Here is a 15,060-nt window from a genome sequence, read left to right as displayed (position 1 = left end):
CGGGATGTGCCCGCAACCAAGGTACATGCCCTTGACTGGAATAGAACCTGGGACCTTTCAGTCCGCAGACTGACGCTCTACCGCTGAGCCAAACCGTTTTGGCAGAGTGAACTATTTTTTAAATTTAGGTATAACTTTTATACAGAATGGGATTGATTTTTGATTTAGGGAAGTGTAATTTTTTGTTATAAATACAAGTTCAAGAATTGGTGTAGACAGTGTGAACAACAAGCAATTTATCCTGAGTATTGAACCCTTTGATTTTTAGTACTGAAGACACTCAGGATTTTTAAATCTGCTTACCATGAAAGGTGTCTTCACAAAACAAAGTTAAAAGCATCAATATTTATGAAGATGTCAGATAACAAATCCCACTTCTGCCTGGAATTGCCAAACAATACTGTTTCTGTATACAATTTCATAATGGCTTGCAATATCATCTTCCTATTCATCTCTATTAGAAGGTTCAACACGCATTGAGTCGTAGAATTTTGGTGGGGGAAGGATTTTTACAATCACTCACATCCAAGAGGACAGTGGTCTTTTGGTTAATATTAGTTCTCTATAGCATCAGAGTTTTAAAAACATAAATCGTTAATAATCTTAAGAAAGGAAATTAAGATGTTCCATATAAACTCACTTGCTGTGAATAAGAAAACAGTTGATAGGGGAATATAATCTCGCTGAGGAGAGAGACCATGTTTTATGACATTTTAGTCTACCATTGTGTGCTTTGTATGTAGTTGGCATTCATAAATGTCTGTTGAGTGCATAAATAAATAAATAAGGGCATACACATAAAGTTATTTGTGTCATTGTAGGATCAAAGCCTTAGCATTCTTTTGGAAAACAACTTGGGTCTTTAGAAAAATATTTGTTATACTGAAGACTCTTAAGCCCTGTTCAAGTCATCTGCTGGACAAAATCTTTACCTTTCACTTTTTGCAGTTTTACATTATGTGCCAATCACATGGCGTCCCATTGAATGCTTGGTTTTAAAGCAAAAGCAAGTTTTAATCTAATATAAAATTTTCAACATGAAAGAAACCTAACCAAAAACAAAACAAAAAGAAACAGAAAGAAAGTCATTTTAGCTCCTTAAAAGCCATAGGAAGGTGTGTGCAGGAGGCCACCGATGGATGATTCTCTCTTATTGTTGAGAGAATAACTCTCTCTTCCTACCTTCCTCTCTCTGAAACAATAGGAACATATTTTTAAAAATATATATTTTATTGATTTTTTTACAGAGAGGGAGAGAGATAAAGAGCTAGAAACGTAGATGAGAGAGAAACATCGACCAGCTGCCTCTTGCACACCCCCTACTGGGGATGTGCCCGCAACCAAGGTACATGCCCTTGACTGGAATCGAACCTGGGACCTTTCAGTCCACAGACTGATGCTCTACCACTGAGCCAAACCGGTTTCGGCTAGGAACATATTTTTTAAAATAAAATAAAATAAAATAAAATAAAATAAAATAAAAGCCTGAAAGAATCTTATAAGAGCATTTATATCACCTCAATATTTTACATTACTCTGAAATTTACTGTGACCTAGATGAGGGGACCTTTGTGGGATGACTCACAAAGGAACTCAGAACAGACTCAGCCAGTGTAGTAGAAAGAAAATAAAACAATATGGAGAGTGTTAAATCTAACAAGTGGTGGTTCCAAATAAGGACATATATATCCAAATAAGGACAAATCCTAGTTATTACAGGATTACAGGGTTTCTCTGGGTCAAGAATTTCTCTCCTAGATTTCTAGATGCTCAAACGGAAGATCATTTGAAGTTCTAATTATTCTCATTTATTCTATTGTTGCCATAAGAAAGTTAATCAGTTTCAGTGATTGGCAAAGGCTTGAATTGTTTGGTGATCTTTAGTCACATTGAATTTAGCTCAAATAGTATACATTCATTGAGTTTTCATTCTGGACTAAACAAGATAAAAATATGAGTAAACCACAGTCCCTTCAGTCTAGTGAGGTTGAAAAAAATATATATATATACACATAATGCAAGATGGACTGTTTTTTTGTTTTTGTCTTTTAGGAAATACCTTTATTTTTTTAGAGAAAAAGGGAGTGAACGAGAGAGAAACATCAATTTGTTATTCCACTTATTAATACATTCACTAGAGGCCCAGTGCATGAAATTCTTACACTGAGATAGGGGGGGCCCTCTCAGTCCAACATGCACCCTTTCCCAGTCCTGGAACCCTCAGGGGATGTCCCACTGAAGGCTTAGCCTCAGGGATCGGGCCTTAGTTGTCAGTTGGACGTCCTTAGCACTGCTGCAGAGTCAGGAGAGTTTCCCACGTCCGCTGCTGCGCTCGCCAGCCCTGAGTCCAGCTTCTGGCTGAGCAGTGCTCTCCCTGTAGGAGTGCACTGACCACCAGGGCGCAGCCCTTACATTGAGCATCTGCCCCCTGGTAATCAGTGTGCTTAATAGCAACCCGTCATTTCACTGTTCAGTCGATTTGCATATTAGGCTTTTATTATATAGGACTGGTTAATTCTTGTATGTGCCCTGACCAGAGATCAAATTCACTACCTGGGCATATTGGACGATACTCTTAACCAACTGAGCTATTCAACCAGGGCTGAATGGTGCTCTTGCTCTGAGAGGGCAAAGCTGTTTCTCTTCAGTAAAACATGAAATTCAATGGCATCTGAAGGATTATATTCAGTTTATTCATCAAATATTATTGAGACACACATAGGTGTCTGACTCTCCTTTTAGAAGTGTATATTCTCTAAATATAGAGACATAGGCGCCAAATAACTAAAGAGCTCTGCAGTATAAGTGCTATGAAGAAACATTAAGTGGGGTAAGGGGGCAGAGTGATGGGAGAAGCAGGAGTACATTTCTATCAGAGAAAGCTCTTGATAAGGTGACATGGAAGGATGAATAGAAGTTCAGAGAGTGACATCACAGCGGGGAGGGCGTCCAGGCAGAGTGGGCCTGGGCCGGCATAAGCAGAGGCAGGAGTGTGTCAGGGAGCTTTCAGGATGGAGGGTGCGGGCGGTGCGAGGGAAGAAGTAATAGCTGGATACAGGCGGGAGCCAAACACTCTTGGAGTAAGAAGTTTAGGTTCATATTCTGTATGTAAGGGATGGAGGGCACTAGTATTTTTTAAGCAGGAGAAAAAACATGAAGGAAGGTAACCCTTGCAACATTTTATTGGAAATATAAGCACATATAAACAACAGAGGCAAGGATATTTCAGGTTGTTTCATTAGTTTAGGACTTTACTAAGGACAGCTCACTTAATAGGGAGGAATCAAATTTGGTTCAAGGATAGGACAGAGGCAGAGGAGGAGTCCAAGACTTTGAACTTGAGAACATGGAAGAACTTTTGAACATTTCCTGAGCTAGAAGCACAGGAGGAAGAATTAGGGCTGGAGAAACCTAGAGTAGTTGTTTTGTGTGTGTGTGAGTTTACCATATTGCATGTGATGTGCCATTTAACATGAAGATGCCTAGCCAGTAATTGGAGGTGAAGAAATACATCTGGGTTTGTAGACAATGGTAGACCCTGTGGGTCATCAGTGTGAGGTCTGGTGTTTACATCAGGAGAGTCGGTAGATTTTGGAAAGTCAGAAGAGTAGGACGGCAAGAGAAACTAATCGTCTCTCAAGATCACTAAGAAGTACTTCTCTTATCTCCTTAGTGAGCTTTAAAATTTCAAATGCCTGGAGATTAGACGTTGCCCGAAAGTCATTTCTTTAATGATCACTTACTCTTGCAGTTAGCTCCCAGCATCCTTTTTCTTCATAAGAGTCTCACTTCATTTTCGGTAGGTATAATCAGGATTAATGGGATCTGAAAATTTAATATTTGGGTTCTCAGAATAGAAGTACAGGAAATATGAGCCCACATTCATTTGTGTAGCATTTAGATATAAATTTTATGTCATCATATAGTTTGATTTCTCAATCTTTAATCTTCACGAGGAAAAATAATGTTAGCCCATCCTGCTTAAAATGCTCATTTCTCCTAGGCACATAGAAGATACACATAAGACAGTCTGTTCTTTGGTTAGAATTTGCAGTTATATTTAGGGCATATTTGCATCTCTGCATCTGCCAGCCCTGGATTTGTCAGGTTGCTCTATGACAGGTTAATCTGTTAGCTGCTGCGAATATTCCGGCAGCCACAGCCAGGCTGCTTTGCATACATTTCTGTCTTGTGGGCCTCTATCCTGTTTGGTTAGGTTGGCAGCATTCAAGATACTTCAAAGAGCTTCATGATAGAATTCCTCATCTGGATGGGGTGCCCTTTGGGAAGTGGGAGATTTAGTGACAGTCATAGTTATCTTCTTTTTGCTTGATATCACGGAGGGATAGTGAAACCTATTCTATACACACCCATCCCCACACAAAAAAAGTAAGGAATAAATTCAGTACCAAAGGAGAACAGGGGAAAAGAAACCAAAAGGAGAAGCTTGAAAGGAAGGCATGCCAGGAAGGAGTAGATAAGGGTTTTCCTCCTGATGCGCATTTATATAGCTTATGTTACTTTATTCCTGCACATTAGGGGACTTATTCATATTCCCTACACACACACACACACACACACACACACACACACACACACACACACACACACACAAAATTAAAAAGCCAAATATAAAAGCAGTGAAGTTTCTTATCTGTGTTACAGTTCCTGTAGTTAAAATGCTGGATTTGTTTCACAGTCCATTGCCCATTACCTCACAGTTGTTCAGATCAATAAAAATGTCTACTGCTCATAGAGGCGGCACCAAGCTTGTAGCAAGAGATTTTATGTTTGCTGAAATATCCAAAATGGAACCATTCCATTTTTGCTGATGTGATTCACTAAGTTCTACAAGTTTCAAAGGTTTTCTCTGAACCAAGAAGACTACATATTTTTTTAAAAAATTTTCATACATGTGCTCCTTCAGTTAACGTTCAGTCATGAAATCTGTGGACAATGTATTGAAATACTGTTCTATGCCAGACACTGTGGAAAGACAAAGGCATCACCTCACAACACCAGCGGAGTGTAGACCTAGTGCTGGGTCGGGCTATCAGTGCTCGGAGGAGGCGTGCAGGCCATGGGGCACGGGGCCATGGAAGAGGATGGGACGCAGTTACTGCGGGATTCTGGGCAATGTCCAGCAGAGGTGGCAGCACCTCTTCTTTTTGCTTGATATCATGGAGGGATAGTGATGGGCTTTACGGCTTGTGTGATGAATTAGGAGCTAACCAATTTCAGAAGAGGGGTGGGGGTGGAAATTTACTCTAGGAAGAGGGAATATCATCCACTTAGCCATTATAAGAAAAGAATAATGTCGATGTATTGAAATTTTTTAAGTTATCAGAACCATACCTTTTTTCTTCTCAATTTGTCAACTTCAACCATTGCTTAGTGATGGATTTTCTTTCTTCAGGCAAAATATTTTTCTTCTTTCTTCTTGCTTTATTTTTTTCCTCCACTTGTCAGGATGAAATTAATATATGAAATAGATATAAACATGCATAAGTAAAGCGTATGTAAACACACAACACATATAGATAGATACACACACTTACAAACGTGTGTGTGAATAAAAATACACTTAGTGCCCAGATTATTATGATCTCTGAATGCATAATAATCTGACCACTCAGTGTGTGTGTGTGTGTGTGTGTGTGTGTGTGTGTGTGTGTATGTATGTTTATTAGAGGCCCGGTGCATGAATTTGTGCATGGGTGGGGTCCAGAGGGAGGGGACATGGGCAGTTGGCCGGCCTGCCTTCTGGTCAAACTCCTAGTCAAAAGGACAATTTGCATATTAGCCTTTTATTATATAGGTTATACACTGAGTGGCCAGGTTGTTATGCATTCAGAGATCATAATAATTAGTGTATATATCTCATGTATGTAAACATGTACATTTTCCTTGTATAAGCCTTCATCACAGATTTGGGTCACAGAGGGGCTCAATTTAGGAAACAAAGTTTTGTCACATATTCCAGAATTCTATCCTGAGTATTTTGAGATTTTCCTCTTATTTTTATAGATCAATTTAAAAGCAAGTTTAAGATGAAGAATTTCAATCTCTTTTTCTTATCACACACCTCAGTCTTCCTCTTCTGCCACAGCCCATATTGTTCTAACTGTTTTAACTCTCAACAATCAAAACTGAACACTTGATATTTACCTGGTTTCTGTTTTACTTTAACGGTGGTCCCATTTATGGTGTTTTGTGGCTGTCCTTGCCTTCAAAGACAGCTCATTAAGCTGGGCACCACCGGGAGCCATCTGTGACAATTCTCTGGTCCCATTCCTGGGTAATTAATGGTTAGCCTTTCATTTTATTTGTACAGATTGAATTTTAAAAAATGCCCTTATATTGAAAGTGGGTTTTATGATTTTGTTCTTTTTTCTTTTCTTTTTTAAAAGAGCACATTCTCATTGTATCCTTTCCTGTTTCTGAGGTAGAATTCGTTTTTATGTCTTTATTTGTGGAATGGAGTGTTATTCCCACCTGGCTATCTTTCAAGTTCTGCAGAAGACTAAGTGTAATGGCCAATTCCACAGAAAGCAGAGCAGTACATTGGCAGGTTACAGAGCTTTTCTGAGAATATATTAGGTCATCTACTGTCTTTTAAGGTATATAGAGTGCAAATAAAAAAAAAGTAATAGCAGAGACTCAAAAGAGTAAAATGCAGTGTGCTTATGTTTCAGGGTTAAGCATTGATATTAAATAAGTATTTTTACCTCATACTCAAGTTTCAAATATATGTTCAGATACCATTTTTAGTTTTTAATCTATTTGGTGTACTTAAAATATGATGATTTTTTTAAAACATGATTTATGTTTTCAAAGGCTTAACAAGTTTGCTCCTTTGCATTTTAATTATCATTACCTATAAAGTTGGATTATAAACAAGAAACAAAAATACTTTCTTTTTAGTCACATGTTAATAGCAATATTATAATAAACTTTTTTAACATAATCTTTTATTTTTTTTTAACTTTTAACCTTCTTGTAAAAGATCTGCATGGAGAATATGAAATGATGCACTTCTCTTTTCTGCACCTTATTAAATACTCAGAAAATTGTAAATTATCTGCATATTTTGGAGGCAATACTAAATTTCAGATCTAGAGTCTAAATTAATGAACAACAAAGTGATACTTGATGGAAATTATTTCACTCATCCCTTAACAAAATAAAAGTAAGTGGAAATCAAAGACCAATAAAAAGCAAATATGGATTTTTCTCTCTCCTATAGCTCCATTTTAATTGCTTTTAATGAGAATCTTTGATGGTAACCTATATTTTGACATTTCTGCTTTTTGGGTGGGATTAGCATAGGGAGAAATAAAAATCAATAATTGCTAGAACTAAGGAAATAATTTTGTTAATAAGAGTTTAAAATTTAGCTATTACACTTTTTAATGCTTTCCCGTGCATGATCTCATTTTAAGACTCACTTTTTTGAGGGGCCAAATGTACAATTTTACAAGCAGAGTAGCATTGGCAAATATACTTTAAAAAGTAATCACTTGAGAGGTAAATAGAATTTTTGTAACCTATCCTTTAAGTTTTCTTCTAAATTTCCCAAATGAATTGCTACTTATTTATGTCATCCCAGGCTTTTGATTCCTTTTTATCACTTCCAGTTGATTAACCTTACCCTCTATACTACGTAATCTAAAATTGGACCCCTTATAATATTTATATCATTGATACAAATGAGCTCTGAATGCAGAGACAGGAGGTGGAGAAAAAATTCTAAAACATTTTGAGTGAAATCATTACTGACATTATCCCTGTTTACTGTAATATATGGATAACTTACTTTCTATGAAAAAAGTTCACTTTCCCCCCCCCCATGAAATGAATACAGTTTTTTAGAAAAGAGTTGATTACCATCAAATTCATCAAGCTATTAAACCATAGGAAACGGCCTTCTCAATAGGACAAAGGAATTAGCAAAATACATGAAAGATAATGCAGAATAAATTGAGGAAAGAGCTGCCCAGCTTACATGGGGAGATGCTTAGGATTTCTAATTCTCCCAAGGTGATCACGAGAGCCAGCTGCATGCTAACTATGGCATACAACCCAGAAAGTAGCTGTCAGATGTCAACAAAGTGATATTTGCTAAGAGACCTGGTGTTGCTGTTAGTAGATAAGACGTGTTCCACGGCTTGGTGCCAATGTTTTATTAGTGGTTCCGGGGAGAGCAGAAATTTTAGTAACTGACAGAAAGTCAATTTCTTTTGTATTCACTCATTTATGTGTGTGCGTTACAGTTGCAGAAATAAGCCAAAGCGGTGCAATTAGGTACACTAGGACCACATGTGCCCTTTGAGTAAAATAATTATTTTCTGCTCAGAGTAATTATCATTGCTCTACTAGAAATGCTTCATATTGCATTTGAGTGAAATATTAAATATTTCTTAGCAAGCATTCACCTTCCTGCTTTAAATAGTAATAATAGGTCTTTTTTTTTTCCAGCCAATGATGATTAATGTTTAGAGTGAAGCAGTAAACAAAATCAATTATTAAATTTACCATCAGTTCTTATTTATCATGATACTTTTCTCAGTTTTCAAGTAGGACTCTGTATAAAAGTTGCATATGTTCAATGTTGTGGATAGCTGCTAGAAGCTGGTTCAATCCCTACTATAGCACAAAATGTAATATAAGGCAAATCTGTCAGCCTTAGATCCAACCCACCAGGGTTGATTCCTCAGAGTTCCAGAATTCAGCACTAAAGAATTGCTCATCCCAGTACTAGCATGAGCCTCAGTGCAGCATTGTAATGAGGCTCTGGTTAGAATATGTCTTTTTTTCCTTCTAAGCATACTAAAATGTAATAATATTAGGGGATAGACATCTTATGCTAGTCTTTAGACGCATAGCTACCTTTGGTCTTTCTGTGTCCTTGATTTTGAGTTTCCATTTTTGTTCTGGAAATATACCTGAAAATGTAATATTGTAAATTTATGTTACCACTAGAATACATTTTTATTGCATATGATTCTGTGAAATCATAAGTTTTTCTTTAGAAGGTCAAGAATGATCTGTGAGAATGGGTTCTGCAAGTGGACTGATGTGGACAATTTATTCTGTGTTTGTTATTGGAGGAGCCAAAGAAGAAATGACTCAGATACAATTATATAAAAGCCAAAGTGATTTGTAGCTTAAGAAAGATGAAATACTTTAAACAGAAACTTTTTTTAGGTAGATACTAGGAAGACTGAGACTCTTATAACACATTATTAATTTTAATTTTGTTTCTTCTCATTTAGGGTGTGGTTAGGCCCACTGGAGGTTATGCTGTAATGCTAAACTGGACAATGTCTTCCATCTATGGACTTCAACCTGGAGAGGTAATCATGGGTGTAAATTCACTTTTCATGACATTTCTCTGAGTAAGATACATGCATTTTATTATGTTATATTTTTTCAGGTGTGGTGGGCAGCTTCTGACTTAGGCTGGGTTGTTGGACATTCCTATATCTGTTATGGACCTCTTCTTCATGGGAACACAACAGTTTTATATGAGGTAATAAAATGAAATTAATGCAATATATATAATATTGTTTTACTGAAACATTTTGGGAAGTAGTTCTATGTAAGAGTAGGAAAATTAGAATTGGGACAGGGGACATTTTTATATCTTTATTTGTGGGACAATGCCATAAAAAAATAAATTCTGAAAAACATACACTAAAAACTTGATGTCTATCCCTAATTGATTTCTAGAAAATATTATATTAATACTGATTTTAGAATCTTAGGAAAGAAAATAGCTATCCTAAAACAAGCAACAAAGATTCACCTTTTCTAATAGGATCAATGGGTTTCCAAATGTATGATGTTTTGGTTTTAGATGATGGATACACAAACATGGAAGAAAATCATAGGCTGGCCAGATTTATAGCTAAATTAATTTTTGCTTTAAGATTCTGTTGCATGGATTAATGTCACCCAGGAATAAGATTTCTGTGTTTATACTAGAAAAATTTTGCTCATATGATCATTATGTTTAATTTTATCTGTGCCTTTTATAAATACTTAAAACACATATTTAGAGTTTCAGGAGGGCAAATTTTAGAGGAATAGCCAAATGGTAGTTTACTAGATCAGTGTTGAAATGAAATTGGACTTTTGGTACAAAAAGCACAAGATAGGAAAATATGGAAATCTTTATCTTAGTTTTATATTAAAAATAATTGCAGAAATTAAGTATGAGAAACTTGAGTTGGTTGCAGTTTATGTGGGTAAGTCCTTGTGCATTATAATTGTCCCTAATTCAAAGGAAGGCAGTTGGTAGGATTGCTTTTTAAAAATGCCATATATAATGTTATGATCTTATTTTATTCTTTCACATTTGGAAATTTGTGTTCAGGTTAATGGGTAGGAGAAAAAATAATTAACTTATTAGAAAGCATCTGGAGCCCTAGCCAGTGCGGTTCAGTGATTAGAGCATCAGCCCTAGTATGGAAGGGTCACGGGTTCAGTTCCTTGTCAAGGACACATACCTGGTTGCAGGTTTGATCACCTGTGGGGTGTGTGCGGGAGGCAACCAATCAATGTGTCTCTCTCACATCGATCTCTGTCTCTCTCCATTCCCACTCCCTTCCATTCTCTCAAAAAAACAAACAAACAAAACAACAAAAAAAAACACACAAAAAAAACCACACACACACAAACAAACAAAAATAGCAATGGAAAAATATTCTTGGGTGAGAATTAACAAAATAAACAAATGAACAAAAAAACATCTGAAAGAAGGGGACTAGAATGAAAATAACGTCAGATGAGAAAGAAATAAAGGAATTGTGAAAGATCAGTTTGAAAGATAAAATATTTAGTGTGTATGCTAGTATATGTTCAGTATCTTTTGATATTCAAAGAATTGCTATACATAAAGGAAATAGTGTAGTAATGCAGAGTTACAGAGGCCAATATTTTGGGAATAATTAGAGATAAATTTAATTGTCCAGAAGTAGAATAGACACCTTCTTAAATAAAAGGTTCTCTTTTATGTAAAGTCTCTCAATATCAGACGAGGAACGTGGAGAAAGGAATTTTATATGTGGGATATGGATAATAGTATTAGACCATGTCAAGGTCCTTTACAACCTTAAAATATTGTATGCAATGATTCTGAAAAAAATTAGAGACTATTTTTTATATTTGTGGAATTCTTACAGTCACCACTTGAAGATATTAGTGTTCCTTAATTTTTACCTTGCTGGTTTTCTAAATGGTTGGGTGGGTAAGTCAGATTTTCACCCATTAAATCACCTCGAAAAGGGTTTTGGTTGTTTGTCTTTATTTAGATAATGTGTTCAAGAACAGTGTAGATGCTCTATAAATACTTGTTTTTGCAGAAGAGTGAGTAAAATAAGCTACATTTTTAAAACTTTTCTCTGCACTCTGGTTTCTTTCCTATGACTTGTAAACATACTCAGTTCTCTGTAATAACAAAACTAAGCCTTTTAGATAATTTCCTACTTCTAGCTAGCCTATCTTTATTTTCTTCTGCACTAAGATCCTTGAAAAAACACTCTACCCACACTGTCTGAACATATTCTTCATTCTACGTGAGTCCAAGTTCTGTCCACATCACTTCATTGAAGCTGCTATAACAGAAGCCAACAGTGACTTCGTAAGTGAAAGGGCCTCTTTGATCTGATTTTATTTTTCTCTCAGTGGCATCAACCCTGACAGCTCCTTGCAGGCCATTCTCTCTCCCTCTCTCCACTCTTGTGCTCCATGCCCTTTTCTGTTCATGCTGTTTCTTTGGCCTGGCATGACTTTCCCTCTGATTTTCTCATATCTTGTTAATTCCTATGAACCTTGAAGACTGCTTATGTGTTATCATCTCTCCAGAGGCTCCTCTCACAGTCTTTGGCTGTACTCAGTGCCTCGTTCCATGGTTCTCTTGTTCATTGAGCACATGTCTGTCACTGAGATGACCACATGGCACTGAAATGATGTGTTTATACCCATATAGTCTGAAACCCTTAAAAACTAGTCTCTTGGCACAATGCATAGCATGCATAGAAGCACTCAATAAATGCTTACCACACCAAACAGAACTCTACTTTTTCTAACTTTTTGACAGTTTGTCCTTTTTCTGTTTTGGTTTCTCTTACATTGATCGTTAATATGGGGGTTTACTAGGGTCTTGTTCTTTCTCTAGTTTTTGAGGTGTAAAATTGGTTTATTTATTTAGTATCTTTTTTTAAAAACGTCAGCTTTTATCACTATAAACTTTCCTCTTACTATTGTTTTTGTTGCATTCCCTAATTTTGGTATGTTGTGTTTTCATTTTTATCTGTCTTGAGATACTTTAAAAATTTTTCCTGTGATTTTCTTTTTAATCCAGTCATTATTAAAGAGTTTTTTGTTTAATTTTCATATATTTATGAATATTTTATGTTTTCTTACTATTACTGATTTATTGTTTTATTCCATTGTGGTCAGAAAAGATATTTGGAATGATTTCTTATTTCCTAAATTTAAGACTTGTTTTGTGACCTGACATATAAGCTGTCCTGGAAAATATTTCATATGCTCTTGATAAGAATGTGTATTTTTCTGCTGTTGGGTAGAAAGGTGTTGGCCAAAAGGTACAAAATATTAGTTATTTATTGTGAATAGATTCTGGGGATGTAATGTACAGTAAGTGTTGTATAGTTAATTATAATGTATTGTGTACTTGAAATTTGCTAAGAAGGTAGATTGTGTTTTCACCACAAAAAAAAAAAAAAAAAAAAAAAGGAAAGGAAAGGAAAAAGAAAAGAATGGTAACTATGTGAGCTAGTGACTATATTAATTAGCTTGATTGCAGTGATTATTTCACAATGTACACATGTATCTAAACATCAAGTAGTTCAGCCCAAATACAGCCAGTTTTTATTTGTTCATTATACTTCAGTAAAACTTGGGGGAAATGATGTAAAACTGCTCATATATTAAATGACACAAAAATATATTTTTCTTAAATTTAAAAAAAGAAATCAGTGTACTCTTTTTGGGCTTAGTGATACTTAGAATAGATTATTAGTTATTAGACACCTTAAATCTAGCTTGGCATTACATCATAAACTGGTTGGCATACTTGATCTTGATATGGCATATGTCATGTTTGTGTGATAACATTCTTTTTGGAAGTTTTCAAGGAATGGAAGCTTGCTCTGATTGTACATTAGCTTGCATTTCACAAATTGTTAACTTCAAGCAGCAAACTACTTTGATAATCTCTTCAGAGTATGTTCACTAGATTAGCCAGGGCAGATGGTTGTCTGTTAATAATTAAATAATTAACTTTGAAGATATGTACTACATCTGCCTACTCAGGCAATGAATTAGTTAGGGGAAGTAGAGGACGTAAGATTCTGAACTGTGATGTGGGAGCATAGTCACTTGTCTGGAAACGTGAATATCTGTGTTGTTCGTCTTTCTCTGCCTTTATTTGTCTCTATAACCTTAGGTGAACTAACTCAACCTCTTCTAGAATCCACTTCTTCATCATTAAAATAGAGGGTGAACACATGTTCTCTCAATTCTGTACATCTGTGAATCTGCTCCGAGGTCATTGTTTTTCTTTTTCTATAATAAGTATATTTTTTGATAGCATGTTTTAATGTGTATGTCTCTGGAATTCCAATTTATATTAATAGTGAGTAAAGCTGACTCTTCAAATGCATTTAGTGAAGAAAGGTTTCATTCTAAATTAAAGATTTTAGTGTTTGAGAGGAAGCATACTATGATTCCTAAAATGTGTACAAATTGTTTGGCCTCAGACAAGTTACTTAACTGCTCTTAGCCTCAATTCTCTCCTGTATAAATATAAATATTAATTGTACTTTCCTTATGTGGCATTAAATTGGTGAATCCATGAAAAGGCCTTAGAATAGTTGTCAGGATATAATAATACAATAAAATGCTATCATAAGCTACTGTTGTTATTTAGAAATATGAATTTATTCTTTCCCAGAATAGAATTATACAATATAAATGCCAATCTTTCATTCCCATGTGAGACAGTCACTGTAATGTTTGAATTTTCAGATACTCAGTATTTCTTCTTTCAGTATGTTTGTCCTCACAACTGAAGCAGTCATCACAGCACTAGAGCAGCTCCCTCGGAGCCCATTAATTCCCTCTAAGCGCCCTGCAAAGGAATCAGCACACAGGATGTGTTGATCCTGCTACCACCAACTTTGAAGAATGAGAGGCAGATGCGGAAAATAACCCAGTGGTCTCTCCCTTCAAGAGTCTGTTCTTTTAGAGTAGAATTTGTGAGAGAAATAAGAGTGGCCTTGAAGTCTTTCATCTGTGAATAATGCAATTCATGGTTTGCCATTACCCATACATTTATAATCTTTCATTTTTATTTTTTGATGAGCTTTATCATTACTAATTTTACACTGTATATATAAATATGTACATACAGATACATATATATATGTGTGTATATATATTATACATATATATATAAACTTCAGAATATTAAGTTTGATAATATCTTATTGAATGTTCTTTTCCTGAATGCATAGGAGGAAGGAATAGTTTAAATAATCTTGTCTTTTTCTCTTTATAAATGATTACTGTAAAAATGAGCTCTACTCTCCTTTATTTGTATGGGAATCAAATAAGATAATGTATGTGAAATGAGTTTGAAGTCCTCAATTAATATGATATATTTGTATACTATATATAGTAAGATATAACAGCATTACTTATATACACATTTTTTTCAAAATATTAATAACTATTACTGCTGTATATTCATGGACAGAACTTTAAACCTTTTCCAAGTTTGAACATTTTATATTTTAAATACAGAGGATAAAAACTACTTCCAGATGGTTTTTGCATTGAACACCCTTGTGAAATTATCCCCAGTGTATCTTTCATGCATATGTCATCTACTTCTGTCAATGCTGTTCTGGATCCATAGTCTTCATGAAGTCATCCTATAGTGTATTTTCCTCAAATGGACCCTCCGATTTTAACATTATAATGTTACCTGTATTTATTGTAGTTATCTTCTTTTTATAAGAACTTTGCCAT

The 15,060-nt window shown here is 35.3% G+C and overlaps 1 protein-coding gene across 2 annotated transcripts in view; it reads left to right on the top strand.

Annotated features, from left to right (window-relative positions):
* ACSS3 (acyl-CoA synthetase short chain family member 3) overlaps positions 1-15,060 on the top strand; it is a 153,393-nt gene that overhangs the window by 64,560 nt on the left and 73,773 nt on the right. For both annotated transcript variants that reach the window (XM_084878860.1, XM_084878861.1), the window contains 2 exons: positions 9,276-9,356; positions 9,437-9,532. In XM_084878860.1, the coding sequence (XP_084734986.1) occupies positions 9,276-9,356; positions 9,437-9,532 (177 nt within the window). The remainder of the gene's footprint in view (positions 1-9,275; positions 9,357-9,436; positions 9,533-15,060) is intronic.

This window comes from Pipistrellus hanaki (genome assembly GCF_964339955.1).
Source record: "Pipistrellus hanaki genome assembly, chromosome: 3".
NCBI lineage: Eukaryota > Metazoa > Chordata > Mammalia > Chiroptera > Vespertilionidae > Pipistrellus > Pipistrellus hanaki.
Note: the sequence above shows the minus strand (reverse complement) of the source record. Positions and strands in the feature narration are given on the sequence as shown.